Source organism: Anolis carolinensis, chromosome 3, assembly GCF_035594765.1.
Source record: "Anolis carolinensis isolate JA03-04 chromosome 3, rAnoCar3.1.pri, whole genome shotgun sequence".
NCBI classification, from domain to species: domain Eukaryota; kingdom Metazoa; phylum Chordata; class Lepidosauria; order Squamata; family Dactyloidae; genus Anolis; species Anolis carolinensis.
The window spans coordinates 22,186,493-22,211,490 of NC_085843.1; the positions used below are offsets into that span (position 1 = coordinate 22,186,493).

The 24,998-nt window shown below is 37.9% G+C and overlaps 1 protein-coding gene across 2 annotated transcripts in view; it reads right to left on the reverse strand.

Annotated features, from left to right (window-relative positions):
* Positions 1-1,500: 1,500 nt before the first annotated feature.
* The window catches only part of pgr (progesterone receptor), a 119,796-nt gene continuing 96,298 nt past the window's right edge, over positions 1,501-24,998 (reverse strand). For both annotated transcript variants that reach the window (XM_008108067.3, XM_062974565.1), the window contains exons 4-8: positions 13,215-13,520; positions 11,041-11,185; positions 7,778-7,908; positions 2,656-2,813; positions 1,501-2,295 (exon numbers count right to left, since the gene is read on the reverse strand). In XM_008108067.3, the coding sequence (XP_008106274.1) occupies positions 2,140-2,295; positions 2,656-2,813; positions 7,778-7,908; positions 11,041-11,185; positions 13,215-13,520 (896 nt within the window). In that variant the 3' untranslated portion in view covers positions 1,501-2,139. The remainder of the gene's footprint in view (positions 2,296-2,655; positions 2,814-7,777; positions 7,909-11,040; positions 11,186-13,214; positions 13,521-24,998) is intronic.

Here is a 24,998-nt window from a genome sequence, read left to right on the forward strand (position 1 = left end):
AGCTAGGAAGCTTTGGTGACTGGGTCAGTATTGAGAGCCACCCCTCCCTTGCACCAGAGGAATGAGAAACTAGCAGCTTGTGCCAGGAAAGAACGCTGTTTAATAAAAAAGAAAAGTTCAGCCAGTTCACGGTATTGAGAACCAGTTCGGTATTTAGTATCTGTTTCCTACTGAGATGTTATTAGGCTACAACTCCAAGCATCCCCAACTACTGGCCTTGGATGGACTAAAGGAGTTTGCAGCCCAGCAACATCTAGGAGCATCGGTTTTTTGCCCCTGTGTTTATTCTACACTGTAGAATTAAGACAGTCTGACACCACTTTAACTAGCATGACCCAATACTATGAAATTATAGGAGCCATAGTTTGGAAAGATTGCATACCTGTACCTGCCTTTCTTCAAGTGGTCATCTCTGAAATTCATACAGGTGTGCATTTCACATACACATTTAAGAAGGAAAGGTTGCATACCTGTAACCGCGTTTCTTCAAATGCTCATATGTGAAATTCACACCTGTGTGAATTTCACAGACACCATGCTGAAGAATACAAGTTCTTCACCCTTCTCTGAGAAATAGTGTTCGTGCTTCACCAAACTACAGCTGTTAGGATTCCACAGCAGTGATCCATGGCAGTAAAAAGTGGTGTTATACTGCATTAATTTTATAATGTAGATTCACTCAAAGAGGGGGCAAGAAGATAATTTCAGGCTAATCACTATTTCTCAGCATTAGCCACCTCACAGGGTTGTTGTGTGTGATCAGGAAGAGATAACAGTAACATCTATTGCCCAGAACTCCTTGAATGGGTAGAGATCGAATTTGGACAGATCAAATATAGAAGCAGAGTACTCAGGGAAGAAAGATCTTTGAAATTTATATATATATTTCAAATATCTCTCTTCCCTAAATACTCTGCTTCTATATTTGATCTGTCCAATTTCGATCCCTAACCATATATATTTCTATGTAGAATCCTTCTATATCTGGAGCTACTGTTCATCATCTCATGCATAACTTTGAGAAGCAGTGGAAAAGTAATGCTTTTGAGACATTAACTTTTTACTCATTCTTCCATTTCTTGAAATGTGGGTGTCTTCTCATGTTCATTATTTAAAGAGTAACACATTGTTAACACAGCACAAATGTGTCATTAGCTGGCTATCAATGTGTTCATTTGGTTATGTTCTATTTTTTTTATAGAAAAAAATGGCCAAAAATGACCACCACTCCTGGCAATAATGGAATAATAAACAAGCAACATTTGCTACTCTAAATATTATCAGGGTTGTCCGTTGTTGTGTTATTTTGCAAAGGTAAATCATTGTGCCCTTTCTACTCCAAAAAGTAATGTATTGTTCTAAACGGTATGCCTAACAAATACAATAAAAGCAAAACTGCCCTTCAATCTCCTATGTGCTTGCCTTCTTATGGAACGATATAGGTGCCTCACAATTCTTGCAATTTCATAACAGTAAAAAAGACTGAAGAGTAAAAGAATATATTCTGAGTTTAGAAGACAATTTGTATTTTAATTTCACTATAGTCATTGATATTTATATACGTATACACCTGTAGCCAAACACACACGCATACACACGCACAGAGACACATATGAAAAGCTATAGCTTTACTCCACTGCTGGAATTTAAAAATGAATAATATGAAAATGTACAAGGCAGTCCCCTCTTCTTAAAAAACAAAAACAGAGTGATCTCTAATGCATTCTGCAGCATAAATCCAATCAGGCACATTATTATAAAAACATTTCTTATGACAAGTATTGGTCATGCTTGGGGGGAAAAACCTGTCATAAAGGAATCATGGAGGACATGGTGCAGCATTTGAAAGTTTGCAGACAAAAAAGTTATAATACAAACTTAATCACATTTAGAATGAGACACATCAAAATGAAGTAAGTCCTAATTTACCAAAGACCAACTGAGGTCTTATTGATTTTAATGGGGTTGGATCCAATCCGTACACCAGTACACATGTGAGTGGAACAGAGACTGTAAATATTTTGGCATTTCTAAATTCCAACCCTTCAAAAATACCCAAGATTTTTATTCATTTATTTGGTAAAAATCCACTTTTAGGGCATGATCTCTACAAAAGCAGAGAGTTGGGGAAAAGGCCTTTCACTTTTTGTGAAAGAGAAGAGGTTTCACCATTCCTGCTAGGATCTTAGGGAGTTGTGCGGCAATCACTTCCGACATCATCTCTGGAAATTCAACACTCAGCGTCCGGGACTGGAGAAATGTGTTCAGACAGTATAGATGGAGCTGTTTCACAAGCTGTATTTAAAAATAAGAGATACGCAAAATTATACACAAATCACACATGGGCATAGATCCAATATTGCTCAGTGGGAGGTAAGATTTTTTGTAGGCAAAACCAATCTAAGGTATCCTGCTAACTACTCCAGGATGCATAGTTTGCTGTGATAGTTCTCTGGGGAGCAGAAACTGGAGAAGCATCTGGCTGTGCTCCATAGTCATACACAGACAGATGAAAATAATCCATCAAAATCTCAGGCATGACTTCAGATGTCACATATGCAAATATTGCAAGATCTGAGCATGCAGGCTCTACTAAGGCGTAATAGGCAACATGCATAGTCATCAAGAGCTGGAACTTTATATTAAAAAACTTACGTCATGCAAGGAGTCCATAAATTTGGTAAGCTGATAGAAACGTTGTGAACTGGCCACGACCCCTTTCTGCCGCAAGCTGATTGCTTTGACCAACTCTCTGATATAACTTGACCTCATCTCATCAAACTGGTTTTGGCTCCTGAGACCTTCCAATGGAACTATGTTTGAAACAACAAAAACAACAATCAGAATAGCCAACATTGTATCTCTGTGGCTCAAAGTTCTGAAATAAAGAAAGGTGTATATTTTGTTGTCCTCTGGCCATACATGTTCACTTTTCATGAGCAGGACTCGTTGTTTAGAAATGAAAAATCTTATTCTGAAGATCAAAACTCTGTTTAACAATAATTTCTATTCACTGTTAATTATGATCAATACTTGTGCTAATGTAATGATCAGTCATAATGAAGTGGCATCCCAAATTAATATGATCTCATCCAACTTCAGAAGCTAAAACTGGGTCACTTCAGGTCAGCATCTCAACTGAAGACTAAAAGGTAATATTGGAAATCTCTAGGTGGAGTATGAAAGAAATTTGCCTAAAATCCTAGAGGGCCTATCTTTCTAATTCAAAACTAGAGAGAAGATGCTTCTTTGAGGACAACCCCAACCTCATGGAGAAGAGAGCTCCTAAGGATGGGAAGGGGACCTCCAATGTGCTTTAGCAGAGTCACCATGTCTGGTCAATCAGACTTGAGGTCTTTGACTTTCCTAATCTTGAGCTTGCAACCGACTCTTGGTCAGACCTCATCTAGTATCACCCTGTGGCCAGTTCTGGACAAGATGGATAGTGTTCAGAGAAGAAACACCATAATGGTCAAGGATCTGGAAGCCATGAATCCCCCTGAGAAGTAGCTGAAGGAGCTGAGATGTTTAGCTTGGAGAAAAGAAGGCTGATATGAGACATAAGAGCTCTATTTAAATATTTAAAAGGATGTCATATTGAGGCACTGAGATAGAGAACAAATTGTCTTGCTATGCTGTCTGGATAATTCTGGGGTTAGCAGTTCACAAAAACAGCTTTTTTCAAGTTCTGTTGCATTGGGTTTTTTTTTTAACTTTCACTATAAGATAATTCTCTGGGCACAATGAAATACATTGAACATCAAAGTGAGGGGCAGGACATTACTATCAATTACGCTTGTGCTTGTACATTTGCAATACAACTTCCAGAGTCCTCATGGCAATAATAAATATACACTTCCTTCAAAACAGTATAGACATTTTCTCCAAACATGTTGGTCTTATTGACTGAAATGAAAACCCTCCACCCACTCCACCCTCAGCAAAAAATAAATAAAAATAATGAAACAATTTTGTCTCAGGAAATTGATTGTTTTGTGTCATCAGAAGTACTACTTGTGTCTCGTCCAGAGGGGCCAACATATTGGGATTTAAAATACCCCATGCTATTTTAGCAACTAATGCAGCAAAGCAGAAGCAGTGTAGTCTGGTAGTCAACAGTTGGGAGGAAACAACATTTCTTATGGGAAAGGGTTCTGGAATTCTTTTTGGGAATGTTAATCAAAAACCAGTAAGTAAAACCATAACCCTTAACTCTCAATGTCATTTTTTGTCTATACTATTGGCCCTCAACAATTAGGTGTTTGACTTTTGTGGATTTAATTACAGGCGATCCCCAAGTTACGAACAAGGCATGTTATGTAGAACTAATTGGGTTTTGAAATTTTTGGTTTACTGTGAAAAAAAGGACTGGAGATAAAGTTTCAGTGAAGATAAAGTTTCAGTGGAGACACCTTTTCCGCCATGGTAATTCTTTCAGGACAGAATTTCCCTTCTCTTAACTAGAAATGTCTATGCCCTTTACTATGGTTCTATGATCAACACCTGTCAGAAACCGATCACAGAGTTGCCCTGGATTCCCTAGAGATTCCTAGAGATAATATTTTAATTACATTTGTAAATAATGAAACCTGCAAAAGTTTGACAAGTGGAAGTTGACCAAAGAGGCTAAAGATTCTTAGGTGTTCCTTCATATTAGACAGACAGACAGACAGACAGACAGATAGCAGTTGTTTATTCAAGGCTTTTCCACTTTTATGGAGTCCTGTGCCCCAATCGCCAGTTTGCAAGACATAACTCTACTGAATCTAAACATCTTATCTAGCCACTTGCATGTTAAAATGCAGAACTGCTCATGCTCAGCTTATCATTTTCTTTTTCATTAGGTGTTGCTGTTGTTCTTTTTGCTGTTGCATACTACAAATGTAGGAGCATATATAAAACATAGAAGTGAGAGGAGGCAATAAAGTTGTTGATGATGATGATAACAACAACAACAACAACAACAACTCGGGGTGGCTTACATGGGGACCAAGCCCAGTAAAACAAAATTAAAATATAACACCATAAAATACATTGCATTACAATAATTTAAAAAATGTATACAATATCATAAAAACATAAACCATCAATACAACAGCCAGTAGCCGAGCGGGGTAAGCATGTTCAGAACTATGAGGGTGGAGTAAGGACTTGTGCAATATACTGCAAGGGCAGGATTGGTAGTAAAGTGCAAGAGCCAGATATTAGGTTAGGGCTAGAAGGGCCAAGTCAATTGTTGAACTGATTAATCAAAGGCACATTGCAACAACCAAGCTTTCAGGTCTTTACGGAACATGGACAGTGTAGAGGCTAATCTAATCTCTCTGGGGAGGAAATTTCAGAGCCCGGGGGCCACCACCAAGAAGGCCCCCTCTCTCATCCCTACCAACCGTGCTTGTGACGGAGGTGGGAACGAGAGAAGGGTCTCCCCAGGTGATCTTAAAGCTAGCACAGGTTCAGAGGGGAAGATGCGCTCGTGAAGATAGGCTGGCCCCAAACTGTTTAGGGCTTTGTAGGTGATAACCTGCACCTTGAATTGGGATGGGAAACTTATCCACAACCAGTGGAGCTGTGAAAAACGGTGTATTTCAAGGCTTAAGTAATATACATGGCTCTCTAGAGCAGTCAGCTGTAAGACGAGTCTAAAATTACCTGACCTCACTACTGTCTGCCAGGGAGTTTCATGTAACCCTGTGAATCAGCATCTAATGTTACTAACATCTCCCGTGGAGAGTCTGAGCATAGCTAAACTCCATAACAACCTTGATTCCTATTTTTAGATCCCTTTAAGTCATGATTATATTTGCAAGGAGCTTTTCAGTTTCTTGACCTACATAATTCTACAATGATGGTTTCTTTCTTGTTTTATTTCTTAATGTGAGTGATTAGGTAGAATTTTTTTTGCATTTCACTTATGAGCAAGAATCAATAATGCAGCAGAAAAATTCTATAAGAAGAAATGAGAACAAAAATATTATCAATATGATTCTTTGTGCTCATACAAAACTATTTAGAAAACTACTTTCTGGACTACAAGGATTTTTATTCTTCACCTATTTCCCAGTCTGAGATTCATGGCAGTGTATTGTTGTTGTTTGCCATTCAAGTCAAGTTATTTTTTCATTGGTGTTGCCTTGTCCTTCCCCTGATGCGGTGAATGTGACTTACTCAGGTTCATCTAATGTATTTCCAGGGCTGGGCAGGGATTCAAACCCCCATTTCCCAGAGTCCTCATCCTAGTCCAACATCCAGCCACTACACTATAACAGATACAGGTTTAAAATTCATATGTTGTCTATAAAAATTAAAATATAATTAAACTCTCATATTATTTGAAGTAGCTTGGCACAGGGAATTAGACTTTTAAAACATGCTTTTCTTTAGGTTCTGGAAATGTCCAGCCCAGTTATGTCTACTCTGAAGAGCAGATGTCATAATCTCCAAACTCAGCATAGTTTCCCCATACTAACCCTGAGAAGACAGAGGAAAAGAAGAAAAACTTGCTATGGTCCATTTGGTCAGCGGAACTATATGGGCAAAGTGGGGATTGGTGCCCTGGGAACAGAGAAATGGTTAAGGGTGCTGCAATGATGGAGGGGAAGGCAAGAAAAGTTGTCATGGGAAAATTCAGCCAGGAGAAACCTTTCTGAAAGGTCTTCCATCATCACTGCATGTTCCAAAGAGTGCCCTTTATACAAAAGCGCAATGGACAGAAAAGCTGATATAAGGCATCAGTAGGATTTCTATATTGGTCAGCATGTTTGGCAGAAAAATTGAAAACTTCCTCTTGTGGTTTCCTGTCCTCAATTCCCTCCATATTTATGGAAACGGACTCTTTCAAGAGTACAATGCCTTCATACCACGAGGCCAATCCAAGCATAGTCAGCCCTCAACATTCACTGGAATTTGGAGAACAATACCCACACAAAGAAAAAATGAAAATATAGAACCCATTTTTACTTTATAGAACACCTCTTTAGAAATCTCTAGATCCTCCAGCACAATTCTATAGTCAACTTCCACTGGTTACTTTTTGTAGATTTCCCTTTCTATCCTAAGTTAACCAAATAATCAAACTGGAAGAGCTAGATATTCCTAAAGAGGATTCTCTGCAGGAATCTCTTGGTTCTTCAGCAGAAATTGAACACAGAGTCACACTAAAATACAAAGAGATTCCCAGAGAAAATATTTTAAACAAATCTATAAAGAATCAAATTGGCAAAAATGCAGATGCAAAGGGCTGGCTCTACAGTATGGGTTTTGCTAAAATACACAGAGGTTGGAAACTTCAAAATGTTGTTGAATGATACATTTTATGCTTGTTGACTGGTTATGCTGGCTGGTGCTGATGGAAAATGGAATCTTATCACTTCTCAGCAAACATCTCACTATTAGACTCTGAAAAGTCTCTGTTCTCTATTTAGACAACATCCCTTCTGAAGTCAACTAACAGGGCTCCCTGGGAGATGTTGAAACGTTGCCTAGGTTAATTGGACTGCTTCAACCTAGTATTGCTGGACTGCTCCACTTCACCTTGCAAGTCCAGACCACAGCAAACCATGATAACAGTTGAACTCCATACTCTTAAGCAAATGGTCCTTCTCATTACCTGCTACTGTATCTTTTACCTTAAAAATCCCAATAATTTAATGTGGAAACTTCAATATGCAAAGCATGTTCTCTTACACTGAATATCACCTCCCTGGTAGAGTTATCAAAAACTCAAGGCTCCTGTTTCCACACAAATATTTGTACTAAGAAAGAGTCAGTACCTTACCTGTACTGAGGAGCAACAAGGCTTTCATGCAGAGGAATTCTTCACTGCTGACTTGTAGCTTGACAAACTCCTGTGGGATTTGCCACATAGACAGGCACAGGGAATAGAACGATGATTCTTTCATCCTCTGTCTTGCCCCCCAAAGAGAAAGACAAAAGCTGTTTAAAATACACATGCATATATTCACAAATACATGAATACACAAGTATGTGATTCTTTAAATTCAGTCAACCCTTCTTCAGATTCAACCAGCTGGGGCTCAATTTTTTAAAAAAAAATCCAAAAAAGCAAACTTGATTTTGCTGCATACTGGACGCTATGCTGATGTGAAGCATACCTTCTTAGCTTCCAGCCATTTCAGAGATCCTAAAGCTCTCTTCAGCATTCATCTGATTTGTTTCCCATTTTATATAAGGGACAACATTTCACTAAGCCATTGTATATAATGAGATTTGAGCATCCATGAATTTTGTTATTTACAAGGGTGTGTGTGTCCTGAAACTAATCCCCCACAGATATGGAATACTGAATGTACTTAATTTGGAGGAATGAACTGGGAATAAGATCACTACATTCTTACTTTCAGATATAGGCAATGATCTGTTATTGCAAGGATAGTGAAACCATTCAGTTTTACAGCAGTACTTCCAAGTTATAGGGGAGTTCTCCCAGTGCTGAAAATCCATTGAGATAGAATATTGAAATGGGAAAACTCCTGTACGACTCAGAGCAACTGAGAACAAGCTGTTATAAAAACCAAAAGAAGTGGAGCTCTGTTGGGCCCTGGTCACTGAATTCCACTCTAAACTGGACGTTGAGTATTGATATCAAATACTTTACTTCACGATCTAAACCTCCGCCCTCCTGCATTTTAAGATCTAGTATTCTAAAATTGTGGCACCTGTACCCTAATCCTGTAGCCTTTTAAACTAGCACTTTATATCACCTTACCCTGTGGTAATAACACATTAGACCACTTTTATTAGCAGGTTTATGTTTGGCCTGTGGGGGGAGCATGATTGGGAAACTATGTTTTTAATCTGTTTTATTGCATTTATATGTTTTAACTGTTTTATAAATTTGAAATGTTACATTTATTATTTGTATGTATAATGCGGCATTGAATTTTGCCATAATCTGTAAGCCACTCTGAGTCCCCTCTGGGGTGAGAAGAGCGGGGTATAAATATAGTAAGTAAGTAAATAAATAAGTCTTTGGTAGAGTCTCATTGGTTAACTACATTGGTAATTGTTGAAGAGTGAACCAACACATTGGGAAACTCTCTTCCTGCTATGCAATCTGGCACAGACATACAAAAACCCTAATTTCAGTTTAAGTAAAGACAACCTTTCTTTTAAAAAGGTTCTGAATGGACAGCTGATTGTCAGATTGCGTGGCAGAAATACATGTATACTTCAGTTAATGAAGCAGATGTGTTCCTGTGAATTGCTTTTTCAACAGAATTGTTGTACAAGCAGTAGGAATATTATGGAAAGATTGGATAAGTTCCAAGACCATGAAATAAAGAAGAGCAGTTCAACATGTATTAGCAGATTTTTAATTCAAAACTAACAATATGCACATGAAAAATGAAATAACCATATCATGTTAAGTCCCACAAAAGTGGACAAAAATAGTCTGAACCTTCTGGAAACCATCTAAAAATCTCTTTAATGAAAGAATCCAAAGATGATTATTTTCCCTTTCATCCACCCCCATTATTTTATTATTTCCATTCGGGTGGTCAAACATCTATATTTTTGAACATGCTGTGGCAGGCTAATCTACTATTCCCCTTTCTTTCTGCTTTCCTATTCATTTACACTCAGTAAGGAATTCTGAGCCAACTGCTGTTTAGCTTGTCAGGCAGCATACTTAGCTACAATAGAATCAGATAGAATATAATCCCATCATTTCTTTGATCAGTTTATTGCACTATTTACTGCAGATGTACTGCCACAAACCAGTTCAAAAAATCTATGTTTCTCTAGCCTTCTTTTATCATCTTCTCCATCACAGAGCATTACGAAGAAAAGGGAAGATTAGACAAGAATTTTTAAAAAGTTTGTAAAAGGAGTGTTGCTGTCAAAGGCTTTATTAACTGAGATATACCTCCATATGTACCTGATTAAATAGCATATGACTCTGGAAACCAGAGTTCAAATCCCCAGACAACCATGGAAGCTTGCTGGGAAACCTTGGGCAAGTCACAATCTTGGACCCTCAGAAGGAGGCAAAGACAAAGCCCCTCTGAACAAATCTTCCCAAGAAAACCCAGTGATAGGGTCCCCATGAATCAGAAGTGGCTTGCAGGCACAAAACAACAACAACATGCAATTCGGGCCTAACAATTTCAGGCACAGCTATTTGTTCAAGGGCGCTTTAATAGTTGCCAAACTCCTCTTCCTTTGTGATGTCCTCCACTTCTATAGAATGGATGGAGATGGGAAAAAGAATAAGAAGCAGACACAATTTTGTCTTTGTTTCCAAGATCAAGTCTTCCCTGATCTTTGAGCAAAAACTACGCAGATGGACTGACATTTTCTGCAAGATTCCTGCATATCAACTAACATCAATTTTTCCAAAGCTTCAGGCATACTATAACTTTCTTAAATTATTATGTAGGCTGCTCAGTTGATTAAGGAATCTTTGTTTGCTTAACCACCTGCCTTTTAGAGTGCAAATATATAGACCTTTTGTCATATTGAAGGATATGTTAGGTATCTTGAATTTCCGAAAGGATTTTTCAAAAAGTGGGACCACAATGGAAATAGGACTATGAAGCTAAGACTATTTAAAATAAAAACACTGAAAAGTCAAAAGCCATTAAAATTTAGGTTTTTTAACTAAATATTTATTTCCGTCTTACTTCTTAGGAGCCTCCACTAATCAAAAAGCAGTCGGCAAACAAAACTACTACTTGATGCATTCAGACAACTGTTTTCCTAATAATGTCATTGATGTTGCCTAGAACCATTTTAGGATGTATCTATACTGCAAAACTGAAATTGCCTGATGCCACTTTAACTGTCATCTCTTTGAAAGCATTTGTATTTTGGTGAAATGTCTTACACTGAACTACAACACTACAGTTTTCTGGCAGAGAAGTTTGAGTGCCTTGAGAAACTACAAATCTCATGGAAAGAATGAGTTACTTTCATGAGGATACTAAATATGTAAATCATCTCCTTAGATAGATAGATAGAGCCAGGATAATTTTAAAAATAGGTGAATGAAAGGGAAAAAAATAAACCTATACTTACTCATTCAATATTAAATCTGGTGCAAAATACAGCATCTGACCACTAACATGCTTATAAGACCTCCATCCCATAGCAAATACCATTAGGCTCATCCATGAATACTGGATAAGAGTTATCTGGTCATCAATGTGTAAATTTCGAAATCCTGAAAAACAGACAACAGAAACAGATTGAGAGACTACATGGGATAAAGATTTGAAACACGCTGGTCTCTGATGGTCAATGCCTTGTTATTACACAACAAATTCAAGTGTAAGTTCAAATTCAAGTTCATGGTCAAGTTCAAGTTTATGCTCATGTCATTAAATTGGTTGGCAGATCACACACAAATTGATTGGGTAACATATAATATTTGTGTACCCACACATAGTATATACCTACTCTGAGCAGTTATAGCAGTTTGAGACAGCTGGAAAAATCATGATTCCATTCCATGGGCTGCTGGCATTTGTATTGCGTGAAGGACTTGGAATTAGTTCTTTTAATTCTACTTTTAGTACTATTTTAAGTACTTAGAATTAGCCCTCTCTAATGTATTTCAAGAAGTGGGCCTCAGATGTTTTTCTTTCTAAAGGTTCAGCTCCCCAAAGCCCTTATCTGCCCAATTGAGATGCATTTTAGAAGCTTAAGTCAAAACAACTGGAGATCCAAAGAGAATAACTGGACAAGAACCCTTTAGCAGATAATTCTTCAACAAATGACAAATCCCAGAATTCCACAAGACTACAACTGCTCTTTCACTCAGTTTCACACAAACATGTGTATAAATTCACAGTTTATTAAGATCAGCAGAGTCATAATGTGTTGAGTTGATCAAGCCAGTTAAAAAAGTTGTTTATCACAGCAAGGATGGCTCACAAAAATATCCTGTTTTTGGGAAATGCCAGTGTCAGTCCCCATATAATGAGTGTTTTTATTTCATTATTATCTTTATCAAAGGTGGGGAGGTTTTGTCTTTCCAGGTAATTTGGTCTATAGTTCCCATCAACACAGCCAAATTGTGAGTCACAGTCCAAAATAGCTAGAGCATATGGCCTGAAATATGCCCCATAGCCCCTTAAACCTGTCTTCAAATATGGCAGTTTGCTTTCTCCAAACCTCCAGAGCCCTCAAGTCCCCACAAAAGGAAATAATTGCTCAAAGTGGTGGCACACTGAAACATGCCAGTCTAGCCTGCTAGGTAAGCACAGGGAAAGGCCTTCATGTGTTCTACAGTTGCTGACTGCAATCTAGAGTTAAAGGTTCCCTACATCAGCTCCGCATTGAACTAAAATAGACCTACACAACCAATTGTTCTCAACATGTAAGTAAACTCCAGTAATTAACTAAGCCTAAATGTAGTTGGCACCAGCAGTAGAATTCAGGGTAATGACTCTTGAATTAGTGGGGCATGCCCCTTAGGAAAGCCTGAGAGCTTATCATGATTTCACTAGAAGAATATGTAGGTTTTTTTAAAAAATGGTAATCAGGAGAAAAAGGCTATCACACCACACAGTTACTGCTCACTTAAACTGCTCTGGCTGCATTCTGTGGAAGTGTGAGATTTGTCATTTGGTGAAAAACCCATTCACACTTTTTGAGAACTCCATTAACTACAAATCTCCAGATACCAAATGATGTTGCCATGGAAAGTATATTTCTCTAAGCATTTGTAAGTCCCCTGGCATTATTCTATGGCCAGTTTGTTCTGAAAGTTAAACCCAGCCATGCTGGAGGATCTAGAGATTCTTAGAGATGTGTTCTTTGAGGTAAATAAATTCGTGTTTTTTACTTGTGGTTTTTTCACTTTCATGTGGGTCCTGCACCTCTAACCCACAGGAAAGAAAAGGGCCAACAGCATTAATAAATAGGAGTGAGTTTGGTTGCTTTAGGCAGCTTATTCAACAGTTGTATTCTTTTTTACAATAAGTAAATCAATAATTACATCTTCAAAAATATCCTGCTATTAAGTCAAATACTTATATTTGCATATGTGATTTTCTTTCTGCCCAAATAGAATAATTGTAAAAAAAGGCCCTGCCTCCAGATCCTTTGCTGCCTTTGTCACCATCCTTTGAATGCCCCCTAGTGTGTCCATGTCCATTCTATCCTGCAGCTCTCAAAACAAGGCACAACATTCCACATAAGCCTAATCAGAGCGAGCCACCATTACCATAATGAAATTATCTTATTACCTGGCAAAGACTTGGACCACTTGACTACACAGAGGAGTTGCCTCTCACATAGCTGATTAAGGCAGGTCATCAAAGCACTTGGAGTTTCTGGTTGTGTGTTGTCATAGCCCGCATAAACAACCTCTGGTTCGATGCCTTGTAAGACACTGATAAGTGGAGGAATAAACTGGATCTCTTGATTTGGAGAGAAAGACAGCCTCTGTGCCAGCACTTGGCTTTCGTTAGGGAGGATGGATGACTGCTGGAGTGCAACGACATCTAATGCTCTCAGAACTTTGACCTTGCTGAACTTCTTGAATTTTCGACCTGCAATCCAACAATATGATTACTTCTCATACACATATATGCACAAAGCCTATAAATCATATGAAAACATAAGAAGTTCAGACTTCTGGTACATCAATTTTGTCTGAAAATTGACTGGGAATAATCTTATATTGACTTAGCCTCTCCTACCCTGCTTGGAGAAACTAGGGTTGACACTGGAACCTTCTGGTATAACTAGTATAAGAGTTAAGCACACAAGACTCTTGTTCATTAGCCACTAGTGTTGTGCTTTTGTATGGAACTGCTGTTCATTTTGTGTAGTTTTGTTATAATTTTATTCCTCTCCTCCAAGTTTGAAGATTAAAGTGCCATTATGCCGCCCGTGGCCACTGGCTACACTTTTACTTTGTGATGTGTTTTATAATTCTGATGTATTAATTTGCTGTGATTGGTATATTTTTTATATGTTGTATTTTATTGTATACTGTTGGGCCTGGTCCCCATGTGAGCTGCCCCGAGTCCCTTTGGGGAGATGGGGTAGAATACAAGAGTGTTGTTGTTGTTGTTGTTGCTGCTGTTGTTGTTGTTGTTGTTGTTGTTATTTTGTCTCATTTTCGTATGCTTCCGCTAACAAAAACGGGGCACCTATATGAATAGAATTTTTGTCTTGCTAATGAAAAAAACAAACATTTTCATGCCATTGCCAGCAATGGGAGGCTTTCAAAATGGGTGGTTTTCAAAAATGTAGAATAAAACACCAAAGGAAATGGAGGACCAAGGCAGAGGCAGGCTATTGAGTCAGTGAGATAAACAGAGAAGGGAAAGAAAACCCAACAAGGAAAGGCTTTTTTAAAAAATGAGGCAAGCAGCAGCCAGTCAAAATCCCCAAACCCCAAATCTCTCCTTATCAGAAGTGCAATGGAATTATTGTTTGGGAAGATGCTATCAGAGTTTGGATGAATTTGTTTGTTGTGGAAGGGAATGTTAACTTCTGTGACAATACAAAAAACCATAAAGTACACATGAAAGCATAAGATGGAATTACACTTGCGTATCTTACTAGATGCTAGACTTTGTGTGCAAATACAACTAAGCTCTGCACTTTCTGAATGTAAACTCTACTGTTTCCAATGATAAAGTACATACATAGAATCTTTCTTGTTGAATATCTGACTGAATAACTTGCATTATCCTGTTAGTGATGGCTCATGGCTTCCAGGTCAGTGAATCAGTTAATCAGCAGTGGATTTCAGTCCAAACTTTAAAAGAATTACCTAACATGCTAAACCAATGGAAAGAAAAGGTTCAGTACTTTGGATAGTTCCTTTAAAGTTTATACTAAGAACTCAAAGGACATTCATCACAACAGCAACATAAGAAACTGTCAGCTGACACTGCATACGGCCCCCTCCTAGGTTCTCACTGCTACCATCAAGTAGACCTCTCATTCTCTAGTTGCCTCCATATTATTTTTCAATCCCCACCGCTTAATTTTTAGCCAGGACTCTGCACTGGGTAATTTGTATGGCACTTAGATTTGAAATAAATGAAGTAGCCTATGGCAAGGTAACTCTAAGGCATGTTTTGATTTTGTTAAAAATACTGTATTGTAGAATGTTTATTAGTTTCTCAGTGGATATTTCCAAAAATCAAATAAAAAGAAAAGAACTATACACAGCTAGCTACCTGCCTCCTAGACATCTTCCTTATCCCAGACAATATACCAAAATGAGGCAGCACCCAGCTTTCTCAATTCTTTTCCAGCCTGCATTCAGAATCCATGCTGGATTCTTTTTTGCAAGTGTTTTAATTTTACTTCTAGCTCTTCCATTCTCACTTCCTTCTTGGCAACTCTAGAAAACTCCCCCAGCTTCATTTATATAAAATCTTCACTTCTCCCACCAACCTTTTAGGCAATATCTAAGAAGTTTTTTTTTAGGAAAAACAGCCATGTAAGATCTGGCTATTAGTGGTTACTAATCATGGTGGCTACATATGACCTCCAGTATTAGAGGCAGTATGTCTCTTGGCACCCATTGCTGGTTAAAACAAAAAGGGTGCAATTGCTCTAATATCAATAATAATAATAATAATAATAATAATAATAATAATAATAATAATAATAATTTATTTATATTCTCCAAGGGGACTCAAGAGCGGATTACAACATATGTCCAAACAGAGGCAAACATTCAGTGCCTTGTTACAAATGGAAATACAGTGAGAAATCCATGAGCATCTAGTTGGACACAATGCAAACAGAACAGACTTGAGAATCCATTAATTTTAATATCCATGTGGGGTCCTGTAACCAAACCACAATGGATACCAATGGCCCACTGTACTTCCATCTCTGGTCTGGCCCAGCAGATTTCTTCTAATTACAGTAAATATCAGTTTCTCATTTGGCTGCCAAACTCCTGGGCTGAATTTCTAACTTTCTTGTAAATTAATTTTGGCTCTCCTATACACTCCTTACCCCCTGCCGCAATGCTAGATTCTTGGACTGATGCTCCAATCTTCCTTGAACTTGAACTTTCCTCCCTCCCTGTCAGAAGATCTGCGAAAGCAGCAACCATTTTACGATCAATCGCCCAACATTCCAACACAAAATGGCTGAAAGTTTCATTCTTTACATTCTTCCGTGTCAAAGGCAAAAATATGGCCAGAAATAATGGGAAAATCCAACAATATCAAAGCTTTGCAGAAACAACACTTGTGATCCATCAGCCTCACTAGTGCTGAAGGAGGATGGGATGACAGCAAGATGATTTATGAAGTCTTTCCGTTGTAAGTGTCTGCAAAATTAAACACACACAATCCTGAATTTATATTTATTACTGCCTCCAGCCTCCTCTCTGGCAAAGGTTTGAAAGAAAGTTGGAAGTGAAGCTACCAAGTTGCATTGTGCAATTTATTGTAAGTGGGCAAGCTTTTCAGGACATCTCACGGTAAGAGCAGGTGAAAAATGTTTGACAGTTTGTTATTTCCTGACAGTAATATCATGCTTCTGCCTTCAAGGTCACTCTGCCCCTGTAGTTTTTGAAACCAGAGTGCTCTACATGCACTTCAGAAGTTTACATAGCTTTATGAGAACAAAGCTGGGGTGATAAATCAAGATTTCAATGAAGAATGAAGTAACATATCCTGACAAATCTAACTAGAAAATGTTCAAGGACCCCATTGCCCTAGAATGTGACACTGCAAAGACAGTTGTAAGTTGTGTGAAAGCTCTTTCAATACAAAAAGAGTTCTGAACACAACCTAGCTGAAGTAAAAACATTTCTAAGGTGAGCTGGCATTGATTTTGGTGACATAATTCTCATATGAAATAAGAAGTGCTGAGAAGCATTTGTAAAAGCCCTTCATGGATTTTCCCCTTGATTTCTTTGTTCTGGAAAATCTAGAAAAAATAAACTATTGTAATAGACTAAACAATCCTAAAAATAGTATTTGAATCCAGCAACAGACTCTATATGAAAGTCTGTGTGCAAACTTATGTGTTATTAATTTATGCATATAAGTCCAGGCAGATGGGGATACGTACAGCATATAGTCTCAGTCATTTGAAGAAGGTGAAATTTTTTCCGAAAATGTGAATAAGAGGTAATGCGGAAGGCTGGATTCAGTTCCATTGCCTCCGTTTTCTTTGTCAAAAATGGATTAACAGGTTTGGGAATTTAACAAAACATTATGAAATCACAGTTCTGCACTAGATTCTTAAAACAGGGAGCATCTGCAAAAGCTTCAGGATGGAAAGACTAGCCTTCAATTTGGCAAGAACCAGGATTCACTTATAATATGGTGTCTACTACCAAAGTTTCATGCCTTTGGGACAGAGTCCAGTAGTACACAGGTAGAGCCAATGGACCCTGCAGCTTTAGCTTGATGCAACGTGCCACAGAATCTGATCTGTCACACACTTCAACAGTGCTGGGTGCATGGAGCCACATGCAGTAGGATAGAAGAGGAAAGCAGGGAGGAGCTGGGAATCATGGCAATGAAGAAAGACTCCTCACGCAATTGCAACCATGGTGGCAACCAGGCAATGTGTCATACTCTGACCAAGACCAAAGTCATAACTGCCTCTTAAAGCCCCAATCACCTGGGTCCAGATTGCCAAGTCAGAGGAAAAGGACATAGCAGGAAGCCCCACCTCCTCAAACTGATCACCAGCAGGGCCTCATATATGCACTTGGGACCTTGTTGGCTTCACCCCTTCTGTAATGTGAGCATGATCAGCAAAACCAAACATTTCCTTGCAACCAGAATATAGGAGAGTTATTTCAGTGTCACTCTTCTGATGGTATCATCTGATGCTGTATACCTTTGGTGAAGTTAAAATAGGTTCTTTTTATGTAAAACTTCTTTCAAATGGCTGATACATAGCCACACCTATATCCATACTGGGCCCCTTTAAAATTCTCCCTATATACAGTGAGTTCTACCTGCTTCTCCTGTGCTTGCCTAAGGAATCAAACCAGTAGCAGAGCACCTCTGTAGGAGAGTTTATATAGGAGAGTTATGTGAGTATACATGCTCCTGTTTTCAATGCTTTTACTATACTTTGTATTTGTATTTTTATCCTGTACAAGTGTTTCTAGCCACTCGTATATATTCCCTGTAGGTCCACTCCGTCATTGATAATGACACATTGAAATTAAATACTTGAAGAATGGAATTGACTACTTTAGGTTCTCCTATACCTGCATAACCACCACCTGAGGAAGACTACACAGTCGAAACCGGTCGTGGATGGTGACTAAACTTGGACTTGTTTAAAACATTGGCTTTCATAAAAGGATTCACTTACTTGGATGTTTAAATTTGGACTCACAATTAGTGACTTATACAGTCCTCCATGTGGAACATGAACTCTGGTGGGCATTGGACTCACAAACTCTGAATATAGAGTTTTACTTTCTATGAATGTATGTGTGTTGGTTTAATTACTGTTTTATAGTTCATATTATTGGATTACATGTCTAGCTATAATCATCTGATGCTGTTCACACATCTCTACACTCTTAATGACTCCACTGGTGCCAAAGTGTGATCTTTATCCAAGGCTCATGACATGATGCAATAGAGACAGAGGGCATGGAGAGTTAAAGGCTGGTCAAAATATGTTCACTGCTTGTCCTCTTTTTCTATTCAGCCCTCCCTCTCTACCTCTAGGTCAGGAATGGGTCTGTCTATGATTTTCAAAACCTCCCTGTTGAAAAATAAACAGCAAGTAAGAAAAAACCTTCTTCTTAAAATATCAAAGAGTAGCATATCTTAAAGGCAATCACAGGGCAATACCATGTTTCCATTTATATTGTTTTATCCAAACTGGCAGTGAATGTTTGGTCACTTTCAGTTTTGGGGTGAAACCTGAGGACAATACTTCTACTCCAAGTTAATGGCCCAGACTTTATCTAACATCCCTAGATTGCTCTCAATTTGTAAGAAGTACCAGAAGAACCCATTCTACCTGTGAACTACAGCATCTGCTGGGCTATGGGAAGGTACGTTGGGAATGGGGAAACCATATTCCTTTCCATTTATTCAATGAAAGAGGAGACAAATGGAAGTGCAGCCTATAGCATCGATTCAAAATCCTGAAATTCGACTATGTCTCAATATCTACAATTGTCACAGGAGAATTGCATGATTAAAATATATGAGCAATGCTGAGTATTGCAGGGACATATTTCAACCAGAATAAATAAAAAGCAAACAAGTTTGAAGTGAGTTAGGCCTAATGTTCTCACATAGTTAACCCATTCCATCTCCTTCATGGGTTGACTTTTTCCAGACTTCCTTTAACCTGACATCTTTCCAGAGCCACGGGGTGAGTTGTCTAAATGTACCTGAAGTTTCATGTTACATATAAGATATGCATGTGCTATAACCAAGTCATAGTTCATTCTTCAGGCAGCGTCCATAGTTATAAATGCAGCACATATTGCATATGCATCCATAGTTAAAAAGAGACAATACATTTTTTTACATGTACTGTCTTTGATCCAGAATTCTGCATGTGCTCAATTCACAGATTGTACATCATACAAATTGGGTTTTATTTACCAATTCCAATCCATTAGCAAAGACATGGAGTGAAAAAATAGTTTAGTGGCACACTACATATATTCAGTGTTTTAATCATAGTTAGACATATATCAAGATAATTCTCAGAATATTTTCTGACTAAAAGACAACTAACTGCCTGGCAAGCAGAACACATAGCTTTCACACATCAAGATTTATAGACTCAAGATGTCACAATTTCAAACTACTTGACAGTCCTATTATCATTCACATTATCATTCACACAATTACTTGAAGGGTTATTATCAGGATCACAATTTGAATCATTCTATAACCCATTACACATTCATCCCATCCTTGCAACCATATAACTGCCTGTATATACTTTATTACACAGTATTTATTTATTTATTTATTTATTTATTTATTTATTTATTTATTTATTTATAGTATTTATATTCCACCCTTCTCACCCTGAAGGGAACTCAGGGTGGATCACAATTCACATATAATGGGAAATATTCAATGCCATTGGACAAACGACATATATAGACAACCACATATAGAGACACAGAGGCAATTTAACACCTCAGCTTTTGGCTTCGTGAGGATATGCTCAACTCCAGCCACGGGGGAGCTGCTGCTTCATCATCCACTGTGACACCAAGTCCTTGATGGAACTTGGAGATTTTATGATGTCGTAAGTTAAATTAGTCTACCTGCATAAGCGGTACCTACATTTCTACTTGACAGATGCAACTGTCTTTCGGCTGCATAGGTCAACAGCAAGCTGGACTATTTATGGTCAGGAGCTTACCCTGACCCTGGCTGGCTTCGAACTCATGACCTCTCGGTCAGTAGTGATTTATTGCAGCCAGCTACTAACCAGCTGTGCCACAGCCCGGTCCTGTACATCAAATCACATCTATATTAAATCACTCTACTAGTTACCAATTAATTTCTAGGCAAAGTACAAAAGTGTTGCTTAATATCTTTAAAACCCTACATAGTTTAGTTTTGATTTAGGTGCTGGATTGCTTTCTCTCATATAATCTGTGAACTAGGGTGGCTATTATGCAGAACATATTTTCCTGGACTGCCCCCAGATTCTGGAATGACCTGCCAGAAAAGTTTTATCAGATGGAAATGTCTACATTTAAAACAGTGAAGACTAATCTATTCTGGAAAACCTATCCAAATTATTTTAAATTAGGAATTGTAAAGTGGTGGTTTTAATATGTAAGAAGTATGTCAGAAATCATCATCTGAAGAAGGTACTGAAAGCCATGAAAATAAAGCTAAAATAAATCAAGCTCTCATAAAGCTGCTTCTAGATTCCTTGGATTTTATTACATAACAATTGCATGGTTGAAATGGAAAAATACTGATATTGAAACAATCACTATCACTACAGATGTGTAAAATGGCTGAAATCTGATTAGCAATTTGTTTTGGAGATTCAGATGCCCAGGCTTCATTCTGTAAAGATTCAGAGTGGTCCCGTTCCAATTAATAATCCGAATCTCTGAAGCGTTGCAATTTTTTCATTACAATTTGTTCCATTAGTGGCAATGGGAAGATTTAGAGGCTCATTTCTCTATCATTTCTATGGCTATCACGATGAAAGTTGGCACATTTGTAGGAAACATTTACAAGTTTAAGCCTGCCAAGTTTCAGTTCGTTTTGGTCATCCACTGATTTTTTAGGATTTTAAAAACGTTTTGACAAACCATTAAAAAAAACACACTACAAGTGGTATCCCTGCACAATTTCTGCATGATGAGGCAACATAAGAAGGACACTAATTCTGCACAGTTTCAGAAAGATTCTTTCATCTACTGATTTTTAGGAATTTTAATTTATTTAATTAATTTTTTAAAACTACAGGACGTATCCCCTCACATTGTGACACTGTGAGACAACATGAGCAAGGCAGCATACATGCCAAGTTTCAGAACACTCAGTGTATCCACTGATATTATTATTTTTTTCAATTTAAGCACATGTGATTAACCTAAATCACTTTCACATCAATGAAACTTATAAGCAATAAGCAGTTATGGGAATTTGGAAAATATAAGTTTGGGGTTTGATGATTTCAACAAAGGAAAGTTATAGACAGGCTATGAAGGGACAGAAACAAACAGATTTATTAAAAAGCTACGTTAAGTTTGCCAATCTTAGTATCATTATTCTTTAATGATAAAAGGCAACAGTTTCTTCGTAATAATTAGAAAGAAAGAAAAATAGCCTTAACTACTGGTCCCCATTGTAATTAATGCAATAACTTCACAGTGGTCTTCAAAGTAGTGGATTTTTCAGTCTTAGTGAAGTCATTGTATAGGCATTTGTTATACCTTTCCTGCCACTATGTGTCCAGAAGGGTGAATTTATCATTTTTTTTAAAAAAAAGATACTTTAAGTTTTAAGAAACACCGAGAACGGACCTCCAAGCATATGTCTTTCTCTCTCTCTTGCTACCACCACAAAGACACCCAGACACTAATATGAGGAAACCAGCTTTGCAGAAAGCCATGTGATTGGCTTTCTTCTTGGCTCTTCTTCTGATTGGCTGACAAGGAAAAAAACAGCATGCAGCTGCTCTTGTCAGTCACATCAGCCCCCACCCCCTTTCACCCCAGACAATTACAGAGTAAGTTATATTTTAAAAATGCTCTGAAACAATGAATCTTTACCAATCTCTCCAAAAAATTTGGAGGCTTCTGTTTCAATTCTTAACACTTCAGAGAATTCCTTTCCAATTAGTAAATCAGATATTCATACTAATTAATCATTCAAATCTCCAAATTACAAAATGGTACTCTGAAGCTTGACACAGCCCTAACTATCACACTTCCTTGCAATCATACTACAGTACTGTTTTGGCAATGAATGGTTCAGTGATCATTCTTCTGTACTGTGTGTTGTGTGTGCATCAGAGGTTAGAAAAGTTTCACTTTTGGCCTACAGCTTCCAGTCAACATGGTCTAAAGATTGTGGAAGCTATAATCCAAAAGCTAAAGATCCCAGGTTTTGCTGTGTATGCACAAGACCACCACTCCATAATGAACACCTGGACTGGACAAGAGAGCTGGGATCCCAAGGTTCTCCTCTGGTTTACTAATCCTTGACTCTGACTCAGGTGCCACAGAGCCAGCATAATAAATAATGCTAAATGAACTAGCCATAAATTGCAATTGTGTCCTGATCATTTTTACAAGGAGGAAAAAAGCTCCCTGTTTGGCCTTTGATTATTCATGATACGGCAAGTAATCTCATGGGCAAAAGCATTGTTTGGAAGCAGGAGTGGAACAATAGCCTTGAAAATTCTTGCAGTGCATAACTTGGAAAAATGATGACAGAACTGATCTGGTGCCACTGAATGGGAAAAGAGTTCAGGAATGCACTGTTTACAAAGAAAGAATGTTTAATTATGGTGCAACAAATGTAAATGAGAGTAGAAATGACCAATTAAGCAAAGAAACTCCACAAATATTTAAAGTCGTTATTGCGGGTGATTACTGTAAAAAGTTCTAAGCTGTTTTAGACACTTTGAGAGACGAGGAGAAAGGGGACTCAGCTTTTCTGGAAAGGTTTCTTGGAGAAGGGCTTTACAGAAATATTGGGAAAGACATCGTTCTTATTGTTGTGTGTCTTCAAATAATTTCTGTCATAGCAATTCTAAGAGTACCTCAGCAATGTAGGAATAATGCCATTTTAACTGACAGGCTCAATGTTATGGATTCATGGAGGGTGTAGTTTAGTGAGGCACCAGCACTCTTTGGTGGAAAAGGCTAAACATCTTGTAAAATTACAACTCCAATGAGCCATATTGGTTAATGTGATGTTAATCTTTGTTAATTATATAGTCTTAAGGTACATCAACATGTACCCTAAGATTTGTGCCGATCCTATCAAGGAGTTTTCTTGGCATGCTTAGTCTCAGAGGAAGCAAGGGAAAGCCTCTTCTTTCCAAGACACAAAGATGGTGTGACATGTCCATATTTGCCCAATGGGATTGCAAGGACAAGTGAGGATTTGAAGTCTTGGTTTCCCAGAGTCCTAGTCCAACACTACATTATTTTTAATGTTACTTTGCATCTCAATCAAAAGATAAAGCCAGACAAGGAAGAGGCAGAGGACAACAACAACAACAACAACAACACCATAGTGGCTCTCACAACATAGTGACTGCAACAAAAAATAGTAGGTGCAAGAGTTATGCCCCCTTCCTGAACTGAATTTTGTCCATGATCCTGTATTATTTCTCTGAAATATGAATACAGATAGAAAACTGGAACTTTTGTACCTTTAGTGGTTTCACAGAAGAGGGAATTTCAGTATATAATGCTTGCCATGTTACCCAAAAACAAGCAAAACTTACTGGAATATCCTCTTCTATATAACCATTACAGGTACCCTGTTTCCCCGAAAATAAGACATCCCCGAAAAATAAAACCTAGTAGAAATTTTGCTGAATTGCTAAATATAAGACCTCCCCCAAAAGTAAGACCTAGCAAAGTTTTTGTTTCGAAGCATGCCCAGCGTCTGCCAAACAGAACACCAGAGCATGCAGGATTGGTAAATATACATACTAGTTGTACATGGAAATAATGGTAGTAACAAGAAATTCTTGATAGGATTCACAGTTTGTCTGGTTATGTTGGTTTGTGATGACAACTACTGTACAGTATATAATAAATGTTCATTTTTTGTTCAACAATAAATGTGAATTCTTCATAGAATTATAAGACATCCCCTGAAAATAAGACCTAGAGCATCTTTGGGAGCAAAAATCAATATAAGACACTGTCTTATTTTCGGGGAAACACGGTATATCATCATATCCATTTTTCAATCTAGAACTCGATCTCTGAAATGCAGCATGGGAACTTAGATAATTCCATGGTCCACTCCTCAACCTCATACTTAGGAAAATAAATTTCAATGCAATGTACAAAGAAGCTTTATTCTTCTCAGCATGGAGCCAGAGGCAAGTCAGAGTTTATCAGGCACCCAGAGCTGAGAATGGAAACAACATTTCCTTTCATATTTGTTTCCTAGCATCATGATTGATTTTCCAACTCTCTGGAACTCTCTGCTGAGAAGAATAGTTCAGTAGTAAGATTCGTCACACTTTGCAAAGCTCTCAGAGGGATTACGGTGCACAGAAAAATATTTATATGAATTATTCCTTTCACCGAAAATGATCTGTACAAAGAACATGTTTTTTTGCAGAAAAAAAACACTCAAATGTATTTCTGCACAGAATAATTCTCTAAGAAAGATTTCTGAGAACTTTGTAGAAGTTTTTGTTTTCTACTGGAGCAGGCAGAAAACTATGTGAGGATGAAGAGGGTGAGGTTTTACTCAGAAAATCCAGAAAATCAAGCCGACCTACCCGCCTCTAGCTTGATGCTGAGGAAGGAAGCCAGAGTGTGTAGCGATATAATTCATCACTATTTTTCTTCTTGCTATTAGAAA